This window comes from Mus musculus, chromosome X (assembly GCF_000001635.26).
Source record: "Mus musculus strain C57BL/6J chromosome X, GRCm38.p6 C57BL/6J".
Taxonomy (NCBI): Eukaryota; Metazoa; Chordata; class Mammalia; order Rodentia; family Muridae; genus Mus; species Mus musculus.
Window position 1 is genome coordinate 149,616,179 of NC_000086.7, and position 22,043 is coordinate 149,638,221.

Sequence of the window (22,043 nt, forward strand, 5' to 3'; positions counted from 1 at the left end):
ACTTCGTGAAAATCACGTGTTTCAGGCTAACCTAAACAATATAATTAGGACCTCTCAAAAAGCAAAGTAGGGGAGGAATAGAGGAAGGAAGAAAGGAAGGAGGGGCTTTAAAAATACACTTATGGCTTAATCTAATCATAGACTGTCTCATTTATATTATATAACTGGGATCTTTTGCAGACAAGACAAGTCAACCTAGAAAGTCTAACAAGGAGGAATGGAAACCAATCAGAAGAGAGACAGCTACAACAAGAAAGAATCCAATTGTTCTTCAGGAGTTTACATGGCCTCTCCCAATCTCATGACCACCACATTGGCAGATCTCATGGCCGCTATTCCAGAAGATCACGTAGTCGATTCAGGAGAGCTCCTGTTCACTCAGAGAGATCTCATGTCTACTCAGGTAGAACTAATTACTATACAGATAGACCACACCATGACCTCTCAAATAGACCACACAATCAACTCTCAGTGAGACCACATCCTGACCTCTCAGGTAGACCACTTCATGACTACTCAGGTAGACCACATCAAAACCATGCAGTTAGGCTTCAACATGGCCACTCAGATAGATATCATCTTACCCATACAGAGAGAGTTCTTCCTAGCCACTCAGGGATAGCTCATCCTGGCCACACAGAGAGAGATAATCAAGCCCAAAGAGGGAGAGCTCATGATAACCAATCAGGGTTAGCTCATCACAACCATGATGGCAGATCTCATCATGACCACTCAGGGAGAGCTTATCATCGCCATGCAATGAGAGCTCATAACAACCAATCATGGAGATCTGATAACAACCAGTCATGGAGAGATCTTAACCAGTCATGGAGAGGTCGGAACAACCAGTCACAGAGAGGTCATGACAACCAGTCACAGAGAGGTCATGACAACCAGTCACGTAGAGGTCATAATGATCAGTCATGGAGAGCTCATAACATCCGGTCACGGAGAGATCGTTATCACAACTCATTGAGATCTAGTAGCATCCAGTCATGGATGCTTCATGAAAGAGAAAGATACCATGGTCCAAGAGGAAGAAATGGACCAAGGGATGCATCACCACCAGGATCTGAGCCAGAAATTGACAGGTAGAAACAAAATCAGTACTTTATCAATGTTAGTACAATGTTTGTAATGATATAGAAATGTATAAGAATTTCTGTGTCTTTTTTTTTCCATTTTTTATTAGGTATTTAGCTCATTTACATTACCAATGCTATACCAAAAGTCCCCCATAGCCACCCACCCCCACTCCCCTACCCACCCACTCCCCTATTTTGGCCCTGGCGTTCCCCTGTACTGGGGCATATAAAGTTTGTGTGTCCAATGGGCCTCTCTTTCCAGTGATGGGCGCCTAGGCCATCTTTTGATACATATGCAGCTAGAGTCAAGAGCTCCGGGGTACTGGTTAGTTCATAATGTTGTTCCACCTATAGGGTTGCAGATCCCTTTAGCTTCTTGGGTACTTTCTCTAGCTCCTTCATTGGGGACCATGTGATCCATCCAATAGCCGACTGTGAGCATCCACTTCTATGTTTGCTAGGCCCAGGCATACTCTGACAAGAGACAGCTATATCAGGGTCCTTTCAGCATAATCTTGCTAGTGTATGCAATGGTGTCAGCATTTGGAAGCTGATTATGGGAGGGATCCCCGGATATGGCAGTCTCTACATGGTCCATCTTTTTATCTCAGCTCCAAACTTTGTCTCAGTACCTCCTTCCAAGGGTGTTTTGTTCCCACTTCTAAGGAGGGGCATAGTGTCCACACTTCAGTCTTCATTTTTCTTGAGTTTCATGTGTTTAGGAAATTGTATCTTATATCTTGGATATCTTAGGTTTTGGGCTAATATCCACTTATCAGTGAGTACATATTGTGTGAGTTCCTTTGTGAATGTGTTACCTCACTCAGGATGATGCCCTCCAGGTCCATCCATTTGGCTAGGAATTTCATAAATTCATTCTTTTTAATAGCTGAGTAGTACTCCATTTTGTAGATGTACCACATTTTCTGTATCCATTCTTCTGTTGAGGGGCATCTGGGTTCCTTCCAGCTTCTGGCTATTATAAATAAGGCTGCTATGAACATAGTGGAGCATGTGTCCTTCTTACCAGTTCGGGCATCTTCTGGATATATGCCCAGGAGAGGTATTGCTGGATCCTCCGGTAGTACTATATCCAGTTTTCTGAGGAACCGCCAGACTGATTTCCAGAGTGGTTGTACAAGCCTGCAATCCCACCAACAATGGAGGAGTGTTCCTCTTTCACCACATCCACGCCAGCATCTGCTGTCACCTGAATTTTTGATCTTAGCCATTCTGACTGGTGTGAGGTGGAATCTCAGGGTTGTTTTGATTTGCATTTCCCTGATGATTAAGGATGTTGAACATTTTTTCAGGTGCTTCTCTGCCATTCGGTATTCCTCAGGTGAGAATTCTTTGTTCAGTTCTGAGCCCCATTTTTTAATGGGGTTATTTGATTTTCTGAAGTCTACCTTCTTGAGTTCTTTATATATGTTGGATATTAGTCCCCTATCTGATTTAGGATAGGTAAAGATCCTTTCCCAATCTGTTGGTGGTCTTTTTGTCTTATTGACGGTGTCTTTTGCCTTGCAGAAACTTTGGAGTTTCATTAGGTCCCATTTGTCAATTCTCGATCTTACAGCACAAGCCATTGCTGTTCTGTTCAGGAATTTTTCCCCTGTGCCCATATCTTCAAGGCTTTTCCCCACTTTCTCCTCTATAAGTTTCAGTGTCTCTGGTTTTATGTGAAGTTCTTTGATCCACTTAGATTTGACCTTAGTACAAGGAGATAAGTATGGATCAATTCCCATTCTTCTACACGATAACAACCAGTTGTGCCAGCACCAATTGTTGAAAATGCTGTCTTTCTTCCACTGGATGGTTTTAGCTCCCTTGTCGAAGATCAAGTGACCATAGGTGTGTGGGTTCATTTCTGGGTCTTCGATTCTATTCCATTGGTCTACTTGTCTGTCTCTATACCAGTACCATGCAGTTTTTATCACAATTGCTCTGTAGTAAAGCTTTAGGTCAGGCATGGTGATTCCACCAGAGGTTCTTTTATCCTTGAGAAGAGTTTTTGCTATCCTAGGTTTTTTGTTATTCCAGATGAATTTGCAAGAATTTCTGTGTCTTAATAACTGAATTTGTATTTTCCCAATTCAGACACTGCTGCACACAGTAGGAGAAACTTGTCTAGTAACAAACTATAGAAATGATCCCTGAAAGGATAGTCTTTCAGACACTGTTCCAATTCAGTAGTGTATGGGAATAATTTTGTGGCTCATGATATCAACTCACATGCATATGTGATGGCCTAAGATTGTTTCCCAGTTTCTGGCCTTTCTTACTAGGCCTATGCACGACTCAGAGTAGCTACTCATTTTGCATCTTTCAAGCTAGTAAGCAAGAAAATATACCATCAAATTGTGCGAAATTGATATGATAGGATATAACTAATGGTAATCAACCTGTTTCTTTCCTTTATTTCCTTCCTTAGGAGCCTTAAAGGCTTCATCAAATTATCTCTCCTTCTTTGTGTGTTTTCATGTATGTGTGTGTATGTATCTGTGTGAGAGAGAGTGCATGTTTGTATGTGTGTGAGGTTGTATGTTGTTGTGCAAATTGTGATAGAGCCTGTACACATTAGTCAAGTGATTTATGTCTAAGCCCAACAAGTATATCTTACAGCAGTTTCTCCAAATCCACTCTCCAAAGTGTATGCTGTCTTTAGCTGTAGGAACTAGCCTTCAAATTATGTGAAGCAAACAGGGCGACAGCAGTAGCCAATATTATTTTGGGAGTCTCTTCTATTCCTGTGTCTAACACTTGAAGAGCAGGTTTCCTGTACCTAGCACAGGGTTTATGTTATGTAGTCTATAATCCTTGTGCTGAGAGTTGGCACTTAGAATTGTAAAACTTCATTTAAACTACATACATACATATGTTTAAATATGCACATATATGACATAAGTATTTTATTAATATTTTTAATTTCTTACTGGATATTTTCTTTATTTACATTTTAAATGTCCCCATTCCCAGTCACCCCCAGAACCCCCATCCTATCCACCCTCCCCTGCTTCTATGATAGTATTCCCCCACCCATCCACCCACTCCCACTTACCTGCCCTCCAATTACCCTACACTGAGGCATCGAGACTTCACAGGACCAAAGGACTACCACTGATGTCCAACAAGGCCATCCTCGGCTACATATGCAGCTAGAGCCATGCTTCCCACCATGTGTACTCTTTATTTGGTGGTTTAGTCCCCGGGAGCTCTGGAGTATCTGGTTGGTTCATATTGTTGTTCCTCCTATGGGACTGCAACCCCATTCAACTCCTTCAGTACTTTATCTATCTCCTCCATTTGGGAACCTATGCTCAGTTCCATGGTTGGCTGTGAGCATCCCCCCTCTTTATTTGTCAGGCATTGGCAGAACCTCTCAGGAGAGAGCTATATCTGGATCCTGTCAGCAAGCACTTCTTGGCATCCTGAAATAGTGTCTGGATTTGGTAACTGTATTTGGGATGGATCCCCAGTTGGGGCAATCTCTGGATAGCCTTTCCATCAGCTCCACACTTTGTGTATGTAACTCCTCCCATGGGTATTTTGTTCCACCTTCTAAGGAGCGAAGTATCCACACTTTTGTCTTCCTTCTTCTTGAGGTTCATGTAGTCTGTGAATTATATCTTGGGTAATACGAACATGAATTATATCGTGGGTATTATCAGTAAGTGTATACCATATATGTTCTTTTAGTGGTTGTGTTACTAACTCACTCAGGATTATTTTTTTTTTTAGTTCCAAACATTTGCCTAAGAATTTCATGAAGTCATTGTTTTTAATACCCTGAGTAGTATTGTGTAGATGTACCACAATGTCTGTATTCATTCCTCTGTTGAAGGACATGTGTGTTCTTTTCAGCTTCTGGCTATTATAAATATGGCTTCTAAGAATATGGTGGAGCAAGTGTCCTTGTTATATGTTAGAACACCTTTTTGGTATATTCCCAGGAGCGGTATAGCTGGATCCTCAGGTAGTAACTACTATGTCCCATTTTTCTAAGGAACTGCCAGACTGGTTTCCACCTTGGTTGTATCAGCTTGCAATCCCACCAAAAATGGAGGAGAGTTCCTCTTTCTCCACATCCTTTTAATGATTGCTTATGTTTCTTAAGGGGTTATGGGGCTGTGTAGATGGGTTAGATTTGTCACATTGTATCTGCTTAGAATATTTTCCATTTCATCCAGATTTTCCAATTTAGTTGTATATAGGCTTTTGAAGTAGGATCTGATTATTTTTTTGATTTTTACAGTTTCTGTTGTTATGTCTCTTTTTCTTTCTTTCTTTCTTTCTCTCTTTCTTTCTTTCTTTCTTTCTCTCTCTCTCTCTCTCTCTCTCTTTCTTCCCTCCCTCCCTTCCTTCCTTCCTTCCTTCCTTCCTTCCTTCCTTCCTTCCTTCTTTCTTTCTTTCTTTCTTTCTTTCTTTCTTTCTTTCTTTCTTTCTTTCTTTTTCACATGGTAATTTCACAGTTACCTCTAGAATAAGGACTCAAAACCTAATATACCATGACCCTAAGAAAGTACTATCAATTGTTACTAACATGGATATCAATCTTTTTAAATAATGGTATCATGGAATACCAGCATTAAAACATCTTCAAAACATTTTGATAAGAGGATAGTGTCTGATACAAACAGCAAAATATTTTCATGGTTTGTTTACATAGAAGTCTAAATAGGGACTATCTACAATGACACAATGAAGGAATTTAGGGACTGAGACAACTTCCTTATTGATTTTTCTCTTACCTCCTTAATGTTGCACATTTTTAAAGCTGACTGAGTAGTATACCTTCAATTGTGAGTTTCTAGTATTTACATACTTCTTCAAACTTTCAAAATATAAGGAATATTATGGCTATTGGCCTGCACTGTGTAGATTCATACTTTCACTTATGGAATTTATTTTTTTCCAGCTCATCAGTATACATAATATTTTATTTTATTTATTTTTTATTATTGGGTATTTATTTCATTTATATTTCCAATGCTATCCCAAAAGTCCCCCACACCCTCCCCCACCCACCCACTCCCACCTCTTGGCCCTGGCACTCCCCTGTACTGAGGCATATAAAGTCTGCAGGACCAATGGGCCTCTCTTTCCACGGATGGCCAACCAGGCCACCTTCTGATACATATGCAGCTAGAGACACGAGCTCTGAGGGGTTCTGGTTAGTTCATATGTTGTTCCAACTATAGTGTTGCAGATCCCCCAGCTTCCTGGGTACTTCCTCCAGCTCCTCTATTGGGGGCCCTGTGATCCATCCAGTAGGTGACTGTGAGCATCCACTTCTGTGTTTTTATAGGCCCCAGAATATTCTCACAAGAGACAGCTATATCAGGGTCCTTTCAGCAAAATCTTGCTATTGTATGCAATGGTGTCAGCGTTTGGAGGCTGATTATGGGATGGATCCCCGGGTATGGCAGCCTCTAGATGGTGCATTCTTTCGTCTCAGCTCCAAAATCTTTCTCTGTAGCTACTTCTATGGGTGCCTTGCTCCCAATTCCAAGAAGGGGCAAAGTATACATACCTTGGTCTTCGTTCTCCCCAAGCTTCATGTGTTTTGCAAATTGTATCTTATATCTTGGATATTCTAAGTTTCTGGGCTAATATCCACTTATCAGTGAGTATATATCATGTGAGTTCTTTTGCGATTGAGTTATCTCACTCACAATAATGCCCTCCAGGTCCATCCATTTCCCTAAGAATTTCATAAATTCGTTCTTTTTAATAGCTGAGTAGTACTCCATTGTGTTAATGTACCACATTTTCTGTATCCATTCCTCTGTTGAGGGGCATCTAGGTTCTTTCCAGCTTCTGTCTATTATAAGTAAGGCTGCTATGAACATAGTGGACCATGTGTCCTTCTTACCGGTTGGAACATCTTCTGCATATATGCCGAGGAGAGGTATTGTGGGAGAGCTATAAGTTTTCCTCTTAGAAATGCTTTCATTGTGTTCCATAAGTTTGGTTATGTTGTGACTTCATTTTCAATATACTTCAAAAAGTCCATAATTACTTTCTTTATTCCTTCCTTGACCAAGGTGTCATTGAGAAGAGTGTTGTTCAGTTTCCACGTGAAAGTTGGCTTTCTACTATTTATTTTTTTATTGAAGATCAGCCTTAGTCCATGGTGATCTGATAGGATGCATTGGGCAATTTCAATGTTTTTGTACATGTTGAAACTTGTTTTGTGACCAATTATGTGTTCAATTGTGGAGAAGGTCACATGAGGTGATGAGAAGAAGGTATATCGTTTTGTTTTACGATGAAATGTTCGGTAGATATTTGTCAGATCCATTTGTTTCATAACTTCTGTTAGTTTCACTGTGTCCCTGTTCAGTTTCTGTTTCCATGATCTGTCCATTGGTGAAAGTGGTGTGTTGAAATCTCCCACTATTACTGTGTGAGGTGCAATGTGTGCTTTGAGATTTAGTAAAATTTCTTTAATAAATGTGGCTGCCCTTTTATTTGGAGCATAGATATGCAGAATTGATAGTTCCTCTTGGAGGATTTTTCCTTTGATGAGTATGAAGTGCCCCTCCTTGTCTTTTTTGATGACTTTCTGTTGGAAGTCGATTTTATTAGATATTAGAATGACTACTCCAGCTTGTTTCTTCATACCTTTTGCTTGGAAAATTCTTTTCCAGCCTTTCGTTCTGAGGTAGTGTCTATCTTTTTCCCTGAGATGACTTTCCTGTAAGCAGCAAAATGTTGGGTTTTGTTTGTGTAGCCAGTTTGTTAATCTATGTCTTTTTATTGGGGAGTTGAGTCCATTGATATTAAGAGATATTAAGGAAAAGTAATTGTTGCTTCCTATTATTTTTGTTGTCAAAGTTAGCATTCTGTTCTTGTGGCTGTCTTCTTTTAGGTTTGTTGACCTTCTTGCTTTTTCTAGGGCGTGGTTTCCTTCCTTGTATTGTTTTTTTTTCTGTTATTATCCTTTGAAGGGATGGATTTGTGGAAAGGTAATGTGTGAATTTTTCTTTTATCGTGGAATACTTTGGTTTCTCCATCTATGGTAATTGAGAATTTGGATGGGCATAGTAGCCTGGGCTGGAATTTGTGTTCTCTTGGTGTCTGTATAACATCTGTCCAGGCTCTTCTGGCTTTCATATTCTCTGGTGAAAAATCTGGTTTAATTCTGATAGGCCCATCTTTATATTTTACTTGACCTTTTCCCTTACTGCTTTCATTATTCTATCTTTATTTAGTGCATTTGTTGTTCTGATTATTATGTGTCAGGAGGAATTTATTTTCTGGTCCAGTCTAGTTGGAGTTCTGCATGTATGTTCATGGGCATCTATTTCTTTAGATTTGGGAAGTTTTCTTCTATAATTTTGTTGAAGATATTTGCCGGTCCTTTAAGTTGAAAATCTTCATTCTCATCCACTCCTATTATCTGTAGGTTTGGTCTTCTCATTGTGTCCTGGATTTCCTGGATGTTTTGAGTTAGGATCTTTTTGCATTTTCCATTTTCTTTGATTCTTGTGCCGATGTTCTCTATGGAATCTTCTGCACCTGAGATTCTCTCTTCCATCTCTTGTATTCTGTTGCTGATGCTCGCATCTATGGTTCCAGATTTCTTTCCTAGGGTTTCTATCTCCAGTGTTACCTCACTTTGGGTTTTCTTTATTGTGTCTACTTCCCTTTTTAGTTCTTGGATGGTTTTATTCAATTCCATCACCTGTTTGGTTGTGTTTTCATGCAATTCTTTAAGGGATTTTTGTGCTTCTTCTTTTATGTCTTCTACCTGTTTAGCAGTGTTCTCCTGTATTTCTTTAAGTGAGTTATTAAAGTCCTTCTTGATGTCCTCTACCATCATCATGAGATATGCTTTTAATCTCGGTCTAGCTTTTCTGGTGTGTTGGGGTGCCCTGGACTGAGCAAAGTGGGAGTGCTGGGTTCTGATGATGGTGAGTGGTCTTGGTTTCTTTTAGTAAGATTCTTATGTTTACCTTTTGCCATTTAGAGATTGTTCCTCTGGTGATTTTGTTACCCTCTATCAGCAGACCTGGGAGACTAGCTCTCTCCTCTGAGTTTCAGTGGTCAGAGGAGTCTTTGCAGGGAAGCTCTCCTCTTACAGGGAAAGTCCACTGTTATCTGGTGTTTGGACCTCCTCTTGGCTGAAGATGAAGGCCCAAAACAGGACCTTTCCCAGAAGCTGTGTTGCTTTGGCCTGTCACAGAAGCTGTTAGTTTCAGTAGTCCACACTCTCACCTGTACAGACTACTTTCTTCAGAGTCCCAGAACCAAGATGGCTTCCACGGATCCTGAGGCAAAGGCCTCCCAGGCCTGGCGGACACCTGTCCTCTGGCCGGGAATGTGGCCGGATGTCTGGAGCCTGAAAATGGTGCTGCCTCAGAAGGTCTGTGGCTCTCGTCTGTCCCAGAAGCTGTTAGCTTCTGTATTCCACACTCTCACCTGTACACACTACTTTCTGTGGAATCCCATAACCAAGATCCTAAAATTTCTTAATGAATGTGGAAGCCCTTGAATTTGAAGCATAGATGTTCAGAATTGAGAGTTCATCTTGGTAGATTTTTCCTTTGATGAGTATGAAGTGTCCTTATCTTTTTTGATAACTTTTTGTTGAAAGTCAATTGTATTCAGTATTAGAATGGCTACTCCAGCTTTTTTCTTGGGACCATTTAGTTGGAAATTTCTTTTCAGCCTTTAACTCTGAGTAGAGTTTTTCTTTGTCACTGAGTTGTGATTCCTTTATGAAGCAAAATGGTGGGTCCTATTTACTTATGGAGTCTCTTAGTCTATGTTTTTAATGAGGAATTAGGTACATTGATGTAAGGAGTTAGTAAGGAAAAGTGATTGTTGCTTCCTGTCATTTTAGTAGTTAGAATTGGAATTATGCTTATGTGGCTAAGAGTGTAGTTTCCCTCCTTGTGTTGGACTTTTCCATATATTATCCTTTGTAAGGCTAGATTTGTGGAAAGATACTGTGTAAATTTGTTTTTGTCATTTAAATAATTTGATTTCCTCATCTATGGTAATTGAGAGTTTTGCAGGGTATAGTAGCCTGGACTGACATTGTGATCTCTTAGGTTATATATGACATCTGCCCAGGATCTTCTGGCTTTCATAGTCTCTGGCGAGAAGTCTGGTGTAATTCTTATTACGTCTGCCTTTTATGTTACTTGATATTTTCCCTTACTGCTTGTAATATTCTTTCTTTGTTTTGTGCATTTGGTATTTTGATTATTATGTGACCAGAGGAATTTCTTTTCTGGTCCTATCTATTTGGAGTTCTGTAGGCAACTTTTATGTTCATGGCCATCTCTTTCTTTAGGTTAGGTTAGTTTTCTTCTATACTTTTGTAGAAGGTATTTACAATGATGGGAATCTTTGCTCTCTTCTATACCTATTATCCTTAGGTTTGGTCTTCTCATTGTGTCCTGGATTTCCTGTATGTTTGGAGTTAGGAGATTTTTGCATTTTGCTTTTTCTTTGACAGTGTTAATGTTTTCTATGGTATTTAATGCAACTGACATTCTCTCTTCTATCTCTTGCTGACACTTGTGTTTATGACTCCTGATGTCTTTCCTAGGTGTTCTATCTCCAGCATTTCCTCCCTTTGTGTTTTCTTTATTGTTTCTGTTTTCATTTTTAGATCCTGGATGGCCTTGTTCAATTCCTTCTCCTGTTTGGTTGTGTTTTCCTGTAATTCTGTATGGGATTTTTGTCTTTCCTCTTTAAGGGCTTCTACCTGATTACCTGTGTTCTCCTGTGTTTCTTTAAGGCTGTTAATTTATATCCTTCTTAAAGTCCTCTTTCATCATCATGAGAAGTGATTTTTAGATCTGAATCTTGCTTTTCTGGTATGATAGTGTTTCCAGGACTTGCTGTGTTGGGAGAGTTGGGTTCTGATGATGTCAAGTAACCTTGGTTTCTATTGCTTATGATCTTATGCTTGCCTCTGGTTATCTCTAGTGCTACCTGCCCTTGTTTTCTCTGGGACATGAGCCTGTCCCTTCTGTGTTCCTGGTTGTGTCAGAACTCCTCAGATTCTTGCTGTCTCTAGTATCCTGGTATCCTTGTATCCTGAGACCCTGAGACCCTGAGATCCTGAGATCCTGAGATCCTGAGACCCTCAGATCCTGAGATCCTGGGGATGTCATAGATCCTAGGAATCAAGGTGCTTCAGGGATCCTGAAATCCTGGCGTGACCAAGCTCCTGAGTTCCTTTGATTGTGCGTGTGTCAGAGCTCCTGGGAGTCAAGCTGCCTTTGGGATCCTGAAATCCTGGTGTGACCTAGCTCCTGAATTCCTATGATCCTATGTGTGTTAAAACACCTGGGAATTGACCTTCTTTTGGATGTTGTGTGACTCGGTATGAAGTTAGTGTCCATGTTCTGCTCAGAGCACAGGTTCAGACACAACATATGTATGTTAAGTAAACAAAATTGATGTTTTGGTTAACCATTCTTGGTGTTATTTAGGGTTCCTTTCTTCTTGATCTGTGTTTCCTTCCTCCTTTTCAGTTAAATCTCAACCCTGTTTTCTTATTATCCCTTCATAGCACCCTTGTCCTATTTCACTGCTCTCTAGAGTTCCTACTCCCACTATGTTCCCTTGTACTTTCATGGTTTCTGAGGTTATACAATCACATCTACAGATTCAGATAATCCACAAACTAATATTTCTTAGTGTATTCATCCATTTGCTTGCACAATTCATAAATGTAGCATACAGCTCTAACTGATTACATATTAATACTCTAAAGATAAATAATTTGTAATGCAGAAGTTTTAAATAGGGGTCTAGAGAGGCAACTTAGGAGTTAGAGCACTTGATGTACTAGCATGGAGACTAGAGTTCAAGTCCCATCATCCACACAATGAATCAGTGATGCTACACAAACCTCTAGCCCAATTGCTGAAATGGGGAAGACAGGATAGTCACTGGGCCTTCCTAGCTTCCGAACTAGCCAAGAAAATGCAAGGTATACTGTCAAGGAGAAACCCACCTACAAGTTGGAAAGTGATAATGGAGGAAACATGCTGCCCTCTTCTTGACTCTGCATGTATCTAGAGGAATATGCATCAGCACAGATATGATGTATACATGAAATTAAATAAATCATTTGCATATGTGAAATCTGTTAGTAATAGGCATTTTAAATTTTTTTTCTAATTTTTCACCCTTTATGACATATACCAGATTGTCTGCAATAAGAGAAAGGACTGACTATTTATGGGTACAGGAACATCGAAGAAATGAGACAGTTGAACTGAATGTAGGGGTAAGTACAATACTTTCTATTTTCTACCTCGAAATTCTGTGAGGTTCCATGTATTATTTTCTTTCAACTAGGCTCTTCTTTTGGATCTTCTTTCCTTCTTCAAAATTTTAGTATTTATTTGTATTCATGATTGTGACTTGGGGATGTCACCTTCTGGGCTACAGTTTTCTGACATGTTAAGCAGGCTTAGACTGATTTATCTCTAAGGGCACACTGCCTTGGATGTTCTTGCATGTGTGTACAATATCAGAAATTGAATGTTACACTTGTAAGATCAGTAAGAATAAAAGTGAAATACAGGAGCAAGGGACTCTATAATAGCACAGGCTTTATTTGGGAAAGGATGTGTAGTGAGGAGATTTCTAGTTCAAGACATTAGAGAGCCAGAAGCCCTCTTAGACACAAGAGTAGTTAGAGGGTGGGAAAGGGAGAAGGGGACAGAAAATTTTCCCTTTTGATGGGATCTTGGCCATTGCAAGACTAGCCAGTCAATGTTAAGTTACAGAATGCCAGAGGATCATTATGACTTGAATAGCCATGACTGGGGAGTAGAAATAATAAGAGAGACAGGAATATAGAAAAGCAACTTACTTTAGTTATAGGGGTGAGATTTGGGTATTGTTGTGGTTAACCAAGATACAGAAGCTTTACAAAATGGCCAAGCCCATAGTTAAGAATATTAACAACCAAGGAAAGAAGGGAATATTGTTTAAATGCTAAGACTTGCTATTGAGAATTTTTTAAAAATCACCTCGTACTGAGTAAGGATGTATTTTCAATCGTTTATCTCAATGTTTTCTATTTAGCTAGAAGACGGCTACAGCAGTGCTGAAGAGAGTGATGAAAGTTTGGACAGGTAACTTTACACAGACTTTGTATAGTGCTTAGAGGAAAAATATTTTAAAAGGGCCTTGAATATTAAATCAGCACATGGCCTTTGTGGGTAGATACTACCATTTCCATATTACAGAAGGATACATTGAAACTGAGGAACTAGTGCTGGTTGTTGCTTGTTTCTGGCACTACTGGGAACGAATTGTAGCATCACGTGCACACATTGAGTGAAAAGATATATCACGGAACTGTGCATGAACTCTACTCCAGCCGAGGAAGGGGGTGTTTTCTTTTGTGTTGTTTTGGCTTTTAACTTCACCCAAATCATACAATCAATAAAAGCTTGAAGATATATTCAAACACAGTTTGTGTTTCAACAAATATATATGGGTATTTTACTGTCCATATTGCCTTTCCACACCTACAATTACAGAGAAGGTATGATTCTTACAGTGCTAGAATGCTCATTACCATTTGTTGCTTAAACAGTTTCTATAGCTGTAGACAGTAGATTCAGTCTTGGTGAGTAGGGAAAGGATAATCACAACCAGGGAGCAAGAGTGGAAAGGGGTTGATTATTCAGACAGGTAAGTTATAGAGGAAATGTTTGTCGTGTCTTTGGGAGTGCAGCCTTTCTCAGTTCTTGATGAACTCAGCTTTAGACAGGTAAGAAAACTCAGTATCCTCCAAAGACAGGTGATTTCTAGATCTTGTCTTGCAGATTTGAAAAATGAAATTCCTGGGCCTTGGGGTGGCAGGGGAGGGTTAGGATGAAGCATTTTATTGTGGCCAGCTTAGAAGAATGCATGGTTCCTATAGAGGAAGGGTGTGCATCCAGCGACACAGGACCATTGAAATGGTAGTCTGGGGACTAGTTTAAGAACGTAGGACAAAAGATGGTGTGAGGTATAAGTAGGGAAATACAACTGTAAGTCCAGTAGGGCACCCAATATGAGGTGTCTGGCACATCCTCACAGTCTCAAGTCACTTCTTCCTGCAGAGCTTCTAGGCAGGACTAAGAGATACTAAGAAACCAGGAAATATAAATCTCTTCTGATGTTCTTGGTCTCCAGAAAAAACATTCTCAGACCTGCGGTTTTAAGAGCCTAGTATATTAGAAAACATGCTCAATCAAAGATCATGATGTATCATATGTTAAAACACAAAATGAAAATGCTGTCAAAATGTCGCTAGGTGGAGAATTTAGTACAATATAAAAAAAATGTTCCCAGGGTCAACTGAAGTAAATGAGTCACAGACTAAAAATTTCTCTAAAGGCTTAAGCTCAACCAGTAGCTCAACAACCAGATTTGAAAGCTCGAGTTATTTAAAGAGATAAAACATTAGTAGCCCTCTCACCACCCCCACACATGAGGAGTATGCCACAAAACATGCCTGCCTGGCATCTACCATTACCTCACTTAACACTTTAGTACAGGACCTATCCATCATCTCCCAGCTTGGTAGGTTGCATGTCCAGGTTTGTTGGCTGCTGTCTGCTAAAGACACACATGCCTGAAATTGTAGTTTTGCCCTGAGTTCCCTCTTGCTAGAAGGTTATGGGGAAGTATCTACTTCCTAGATCATTCTAGCTCTTGGCAGAATCTTGCTGCTTGTCAGAGTCCGTTCATTTAAAACCAAAACCTGAACTACCTCTCTCTCCCTCCTGTAAGAGACCAGTTCTGTCTTCAAAAAAACTAAGGCATATTTCTGCTGAAATTGCAACCTTCTTACTGTCCTTCCTGGCTTCCACTTCTATCTTTGTCCTATAGATTGCATTAGGCTAACCCAGGAATATATTGTTGTATTGTTTTCCTTTGGCCTTTGATTTGGGGGAAGGGTTCGGTGGGTTTTTTCTTTGGTTTGTTGTTTTGTTTTCTTTTATTAAGTTTTGAGGCAGGGTTTCTCTATGTAGGCTTGACTGTCCTAGAATTCACTCTGTAGGCCAGCCTGGCTATGAATTCAAAGATATGCCTGTCTCTACCTCCCATGTGCTTGGGTTAAAGGCATGTACTACCACTACAGCTTGGTGGTATATTGAGGAAGGAAGGAAGGAAGGAAGGAAGGAAGGAAGGAAGGAAGGAGGGAGGGAGGGAGGGAGGGAGGGAGGGAGGGAGGGAGGGAGGGAAATTTTTATAATGAAACTAATATGAAAGTAGTCAGTAGAGTGCCTGTGTAGAATTTTTTAGTGCTGAGTTCCATGACTAGCACTGCAAAAGGAAGGGAGGGAGGCAAGGATGGAGGGAGAGGTAAAGGAAGGGGAGGAAGGAATGTAATATTGATCTAATTTATAAATATTACTAACATTGAACTAACATCGAACTTTCATCCCCTCCTCAAACACTGTTTAGTCCACTCAAGGCCTAAAAGTAACAGTATTTATAACAATACAGAAAGTAACTTGGTTATGCAGAACTACTGACTATAACAACTAAAATAACTATCCCAAAAGCAGCACAGCCTTTGGACATTTTTTGTTTTATGGCAAAGTGAGACTGTATATGATAAAACTTTTCCCCGGGATTAATTTACCTCCCCAGTGAAATCTTCCTTCTTAGACTGGGAAATAGTCCAGTTTTTTAATGTCTAACATGTATGTTTCCCTTGGTTCGTTACCCAGAAATGCATAATAGCAGGTTTACTGGTCTATGTCTGCAACCACAAGACTCAGGAGGTAGAGGCAATAGTATCCAAAGTTCAAAGCCATCTTCATGTATATAGTGATATTAATTCCAGCCTTGGATACATGAGAAAATGTCTCAATTTTTTTCTGTACTGATTACTGACATGAAGCCCTATTATAACAAAGCATAAACCAGACCCACTAGCAGCCATACCTGAGGCCTTTTGCAACAAATATCAAAGGAAGCCGGACTGGCTTTTGTACTAATTCCTGTATAACCAGGCTACCTTTAAAGTCAAGATCCTCCTGCCCCAAATCTTGGTTTGAGGGATTCTTGGTATGTGCTACCACATTTTTTTCCATTGTCTTTTTATTGGGTGAGAGACCTCAAGGTCGTGATATTATAGGATGGCTTCAACCTTCTATCTAATCAGGCTGCCATTAAATGCAAATCCTTCTGCATCAATCTCCAGGTTTAGGGGATTCTAGATATGTGCTCCTACTTTCAATTTTTGGTCCCATGTTCATTGGAGTATTTATGATGCTAAGAATGGGACTCCGGTTTCACTCAAGCTAGCAAGTGCTCTACCACTTCTCTGCACTCTCAACACTCCAGCTAACATTTTTGTAATTTTCTTCCTTTTTGCTTAACTTTGAGAATCATTTTATGAGTTAGAAAAATGACATAGAGACAGGGCAGATGAGTTGCAAAAATCAGCAGCTGCCAGGAGGAGGGAGATGGAGAAGCAAAAGAAAGGAAGTCCTCCTGACTTTTAACATAGGGTCCAAGAAAGCCTACATACTCATCAGCTGTGTGGGGAAGTATGCGGAGAAAGAATAAGAGTGGCCAGACTGTCTGAACAGGCTTAGGAGTTTAAGCACTATTTAAAAAGTAATATAAATGAGGAAAGGAAACGTTAACACTTTTGAAGTTAGGACTCAGAAAACTAGTTAGGTATAGTCGTACATAACAGCAAGCAACTGCTTTGTTGTTTGGTTTGTTTGTTTGGTTGGTTGGTTGGTTGGTTGGTTGGTGTTTTGTTGTTGTTGTTGTTGTTATTTTTGTTCTTTTTTTTGAGAGGGTTTCATAGACAAGGCTGTCCTCAAACACTGTTTCCAAGGATATTCATGAGCTCCTGATCAATCTGACTGTACTGGCTAGTTTTGTGTTAAGTTGACACAGCTGGAGTTATCACAGAGAAAGGAGCTTCAGTTGAGGAAATGCCTCCATGAGATCCAACTGTAAGGCATTTTCTCGATTAGTGATCAAGGGGGAAAGGCCCATTTTGGGTGGGACAATTTATGGGCTGGTAGTCTTGGGTTCTATAAGAGAGCAGCCTGAGCAAGCCAGAGGAGGCAAGCCAGTAAAGAATATTTCTCCATGGCCTCTGCATCAGCTCCTGCTTCCTGACCTGCTTGAGATCCAGTCCTGACTTCCTTGGTGATGAACAGCAGTATGGAAGTGTAAGCCAAATAAACCTTTTTCACTTCAGCTTGCTTCTTGTTCATGATGTTTATGCAGGAATAGAAACTCTGACTAAGACACTGCCTCTACCTACCGAGAAGTAAAATTATAAGGCACAGCTTTGATGAATTTTACTAAGCTACAATTTTTATATTATGTAGTTAGACTACACAATTCTGTGGCTTTTAGTAGATTATGAGGTGTGCAGTCTTCATCCTGATGTAATTTTTGAACATTTTCACTGTTTGCCTCCAAATTGCCATGCTCCTACTGAGACACTCTTCATGCAGACCTTTCTTGCCCTATGTTCTCTGCATCCTAGTCCAAGACACTCACAAATCCATTTTCATCCTATGGAAGTTTAGATTACTTTTGTTCCAAAATATACTACACTTAAAAAGGAGTAGAACTGGATTCCTATCTAACAGGTGAAAACTCACCTAAAGAGGTAAAGTAAATTGATTATAATACCTAGCGTTAGGAGTATAATTCAGTGGTAAAGCACACAATGCATTAGAGGCCTGAGTTTTCTCAACAGCAGGGAAAAGCCTGCAGACATACTCCATGACTCAGAATATGGGTTCTACAGGGAGCATAGATATTAATTGACTGCACCTTCTCCTTTTAGACCTCTTTGTGTCTGAGACCTTCAGACACAAAGTTGAAGGCCCCAAAGTTGCTTATCTGATAGGAGGCCACTATAGCGACTTACTAATTATTGTGCCTTAATTGACAGTTGCTGGAGACCTGAAGTTGATGCTGAATTTGTTGATGGTACATACACCACAATTAAGACTCTAACATGTCACCCAAATAGAGTGAGACTAAATTTCGATGTTGTAGTGCAGACTGACCGGGTACTTATGATGAAATGGCAGAATTGCTTACTCATTAGATATTAAAGAAGCCATGTTCATTTTAGGTCAACTTGAAATCAATAATGTTATCTTTTACATATAGGAAACATGAGACCCCCTTAATACACATGGAATCTTTTCCCATTCTCTGCCTTTGTGAGGGACAAAAATGTTAGGAAAATAAGCCAACCTCTTTTACGTGTGTTTATAATTATCTTTGTCTGCCTCTCTGTCTTTGTGCATCTGTCTCTGAGTCTGTCTCTGTTTCTTTCTCAGTCAGTCAGTATGTCTATATATCCAGCTACCTGTCTATCGATCTATTTACACTATCATCCTCCCTCTCACACTGTGAGCATGGATGTGTGCATGTGCATGTCCACATGTCTTCCTGATCCCTGGAACTGCAGCTGCAGCCACATGTGAGCTACCTAATGTAAGTGCCTGGAAATAACCTCAGGTAACTACCTGCTGAGCCCCCTCTCCAGACTGATTTTCAAACAAACCTCTGTTGAAACACAAATTTAACCCATAATCCTTTATACTTAAATGCTCAGCCGCATACAGGCTTAGAGTGATTCTCACAAAAGAAAGCAAGCATGTTTAGTAGACTATGTACTAGAGCAAAGAAGCAAATTAATACATGGCAAAAGACTTTTAAAAGGGATTGAAATTAAAAGAACTTTCTAACATTCTTCATTGAGCAATGAGCTGACGTAAGAAAAGTATACTAATCCATCAGGATTCTGATTATATTAGGGGAAGACGTACGTAACACATAAGTAAGGCAGACTAGTTCAGAGAATCATGAGACCAAGGACATCTTAAACTCTTATATAAATGCTCTTTCTTATAAAAACAGAAAAAAATAAAGTGTGTGTACGTGTGTGTGTGTGTGTGTGTGTTTCATAAGTGGAAAACAGAAAACATACAAACTACCTCAATCTCACAACAATGCTAATCCTTTCTAACTTGGGTTTTAAGATGAAAAGGGAATGTCTGAATGATGAAGAAAAACCTTGGCTTTGTGGTCATGTATATAAGATGAAGCTGGAATGAAGTATGACTAAAGGCAGCCTTAGAGGTACTCTCCTCAGCTGTACAGTAAGACCAATAGGAAGACATTGGTATCTAGGATTGCTCTCACATAATAGATTGTAAATCCTGAATATAGGGCAGTCATTTTAATTTGAGCATGTAGAATTAAGCCTGCCATTTGTTCTACAGTGAAAGATACCACTGCTTGGTCTTTGTAGTAATATGTTCTTCCATTAAAGGTCTAGGATTTTGCTGTTTATTGTGGGTGAAGTACATAGTGACCTCAGGGTTAGACCAAGGACCGGGCAAACCACCGGTGATTCTGGAGTCTCAAGGAGAGCTGGTGTACATTCTCCAAACTTAAACAGACATCAGCCCCACCCAGAGTCTTCTCAAACCATCTCAGTATGCTCCTTTTGTCTTTTTCTGGTACCTTGAACTCCCTTTTTAGCCCAATCAGATTTCAAACTTCCATTACCTGCATTTATAGGTGAATACCAACAGGCCTGCCTGCCTCCTTGCCTGCTCAATTGCTTCCTTTGTTCATTTTTCTTTTTTCTTTTCTTTTCTTTTTTAGAATTTTGAGTCACAGGTAGCCCAGGCTGACCTCTATCTAATTCAGTATTGTAGCAAGGATGACTGAATACCTGGCCCTCCTGCCTCCAACTCCAAGAACTGGATTTCATTGTGGGCTAACTGTGCTCTCTAGTCTATTTTTAATAATCAAATTTCAGGAGTTTTTGCTAAATTGTTAAGCTCCCCAACTTAAAGAATTTTTCTCTCTTTCACAGACTAACCTGTCGCTCCATGCTAGATACACTATACTAAGGAATCTTCGAGAAACCAGGATGAACAATAGTAGAATGAGAAGACCTGAAGACTAAACTGCCTTTTCCTTCGGGCGTTGGCAGCTAGCTAATTGCACTGAACCACACTTGAGAGCATACGTACATTCATATAATGTTCGAGTTTGGACTGTTCTTGTTAATGTACTTTCTTAGGATTAAATGTCAGGATTCTGTTCATACTAAGCTATTTGAAGAAAAAGTGTTTAGTACTGTTTGCATAAAAGAACAAGGAGATGAGCAAGATGAATGCTGGTTTCAATGGGGTTGTTTTAAGAAATCAGCTATTTTCAGAATACATGGGATTTTTTTCAATGTTAGAGAAACTGTGTAATTTACCATAATCCTTAAGCTCTGGAACCCATACAAGTGATAAGAAGGTTTTATGCACAAAAGCAATCCATGTGAGTGACTTCAACTGTATGAGTATTACACTAGTAAGCTTTTTTTTCTTATCCATTTTACTGTAACATGAAAGGCAAAATAATTTTTTCTTACTTTTGTCAGAATTCTACTTGTAACTTCTTTTATTGTTGGATTTGCAAACACATGAAATTCAATAAAGAGTTGTGAACATTGTTATTTCTTTTTTTGTGTTTGTTTGTTTGTTTGTTTGTTTGTTTGTTTCAGTTCTAGGACTGGAGCCCAGGCAGGCCTTAGGGTCAGTGAGATAACACTGCTGACACCAAGCCTGCCCAAATCTTAGAACTCTTTCCTACAAATTTTCCTCTAACACCCTTCATGTACACACACACACACACACACACACACACACACACAGACACACACACATATGTGCACACAACATAAACACTAAAGAAAATGTAATTTACCTTTTTTGGGGGGTCTTTTTGTTATTTTGTCTTTTTTTCCCCAGAGCTGAGGACTGAACCCAGGGCCTTGCTCTTGCTAGAAAAGCACTCTACCAATGAGCTAATAGCATTTGAAATGTAAATGAAGAAAATATATAATTAAAAAAATTTTAAAAAAAATAAATGAAATTTATAAAGAACCAGGGCCATAAGCATGGCAGGTAATTCTTTACTATTGTGCTCTCTCTCCAGCTCAAATAACATTTAAATACAAATGTCATTTTTTTCCTGACTATGAATATTTGGAGTAAGTAATGATAATCTTGCCATGGATGAATCATCAAAATAAGTTTTGGACCTCAGCTCCCAGCTATACATTCCAAATAGTGACACTGTAATTTTATTTCATTTAAAGGTGTGTATGATGGTTCATCTCAGTTATTGATGAGCTCTAGAGTAAATTAGGAGAGCATATGTGCTTCTCGAGGATGGTCTTGTGTATGTCCATTAAGGTAGGAAGAGCCACTCAGTATGGGTGACATCATTCCCTGGGCTGTGATTTTACTGTGTGAAAAGGATAAAGTGCATGAATACAAGCTTTCATGCCTGTCCCAAGTTCCCATTGCTCTGATTTCATCACCCTGACACTCTGTAACCTTAAAAGTGAACTACAATACCCCTTTCTTTCTTCCCTAAGTTGCTTTTATCCGGTTGTTTGTTTGTTTGGTTTTGTTTGTTTGTTTGTTTGTTTCGAGACAGAGTTTCTCTGAATGGTTGTGGCTGTCCTGAAACTCACTCTATAGACCAGGCTGGTCTCGAACTCAGAAATCAACCTGCCTCTGCCTCCCAAGTGCTGGGATTAAGGGCATGCAGCACCAAGTGCAGCTTTTTCTGTTTTTTTTTTTCTTTTTCTTTTTCTTTTTTTTTTAGCACAGTGACATGAATATAAATAAGGAGCCAGTACTTTTAAGAATAACAAAGGAAGTCTTGTCCTCACATTGAGTGGCTTCTCTGAGGATAATTAGATACAGTGTAGTGACATGAGAACAATTCAAGTCTATACTTTCGCACTGTTTCCTTAACAAAATTAACAATGGCTTAAAATTATTTATATTATTGGACTGAAAAATGTAGCGATCATTGAGGCAGTCCTCAAGTTTTTGGTTATCCTGCCTCAGCCTCCAAGATCCACGGAATATAGATGTGCTTGGCTCTGGCTTGCCCTGC

General features: G+C 39.6%; 1 protein-coding gene across 1 annotated transcript in view; it reads left to right on the plus strand.

Moving 5' to 3' along the window:
• Positions 1–20,443, plus strand: part of Gm10439 (predicted gene 10439) — a 42,021-nt gene extending 21,578 nt beyond the window's left edge. Inside the window, exons 4-7 of the mRNA NM_001037716.2 lie at positions 181–1,091; positions 12,264–12,345; positions 13,152–13,201; positions 19,951–20,443. Of these exons, the coding sequence (NP_001032805.2) occupies positions 181–1,091; positions 12,264–12,345; positions 13,152–13,201; positions 19,951–19,987 (1,080 nt within the window). The 3' untranslated portion in view covers positions 19,988–20,443. The remainder of the gene's footprint in view (positions 1–180; positions 1,092–12,263; positions 12,346–13,151; positions 13,202–19,950) is intronic.
• Positions 20,444–22,043: the final 1,600 nt, after the last annotated feature.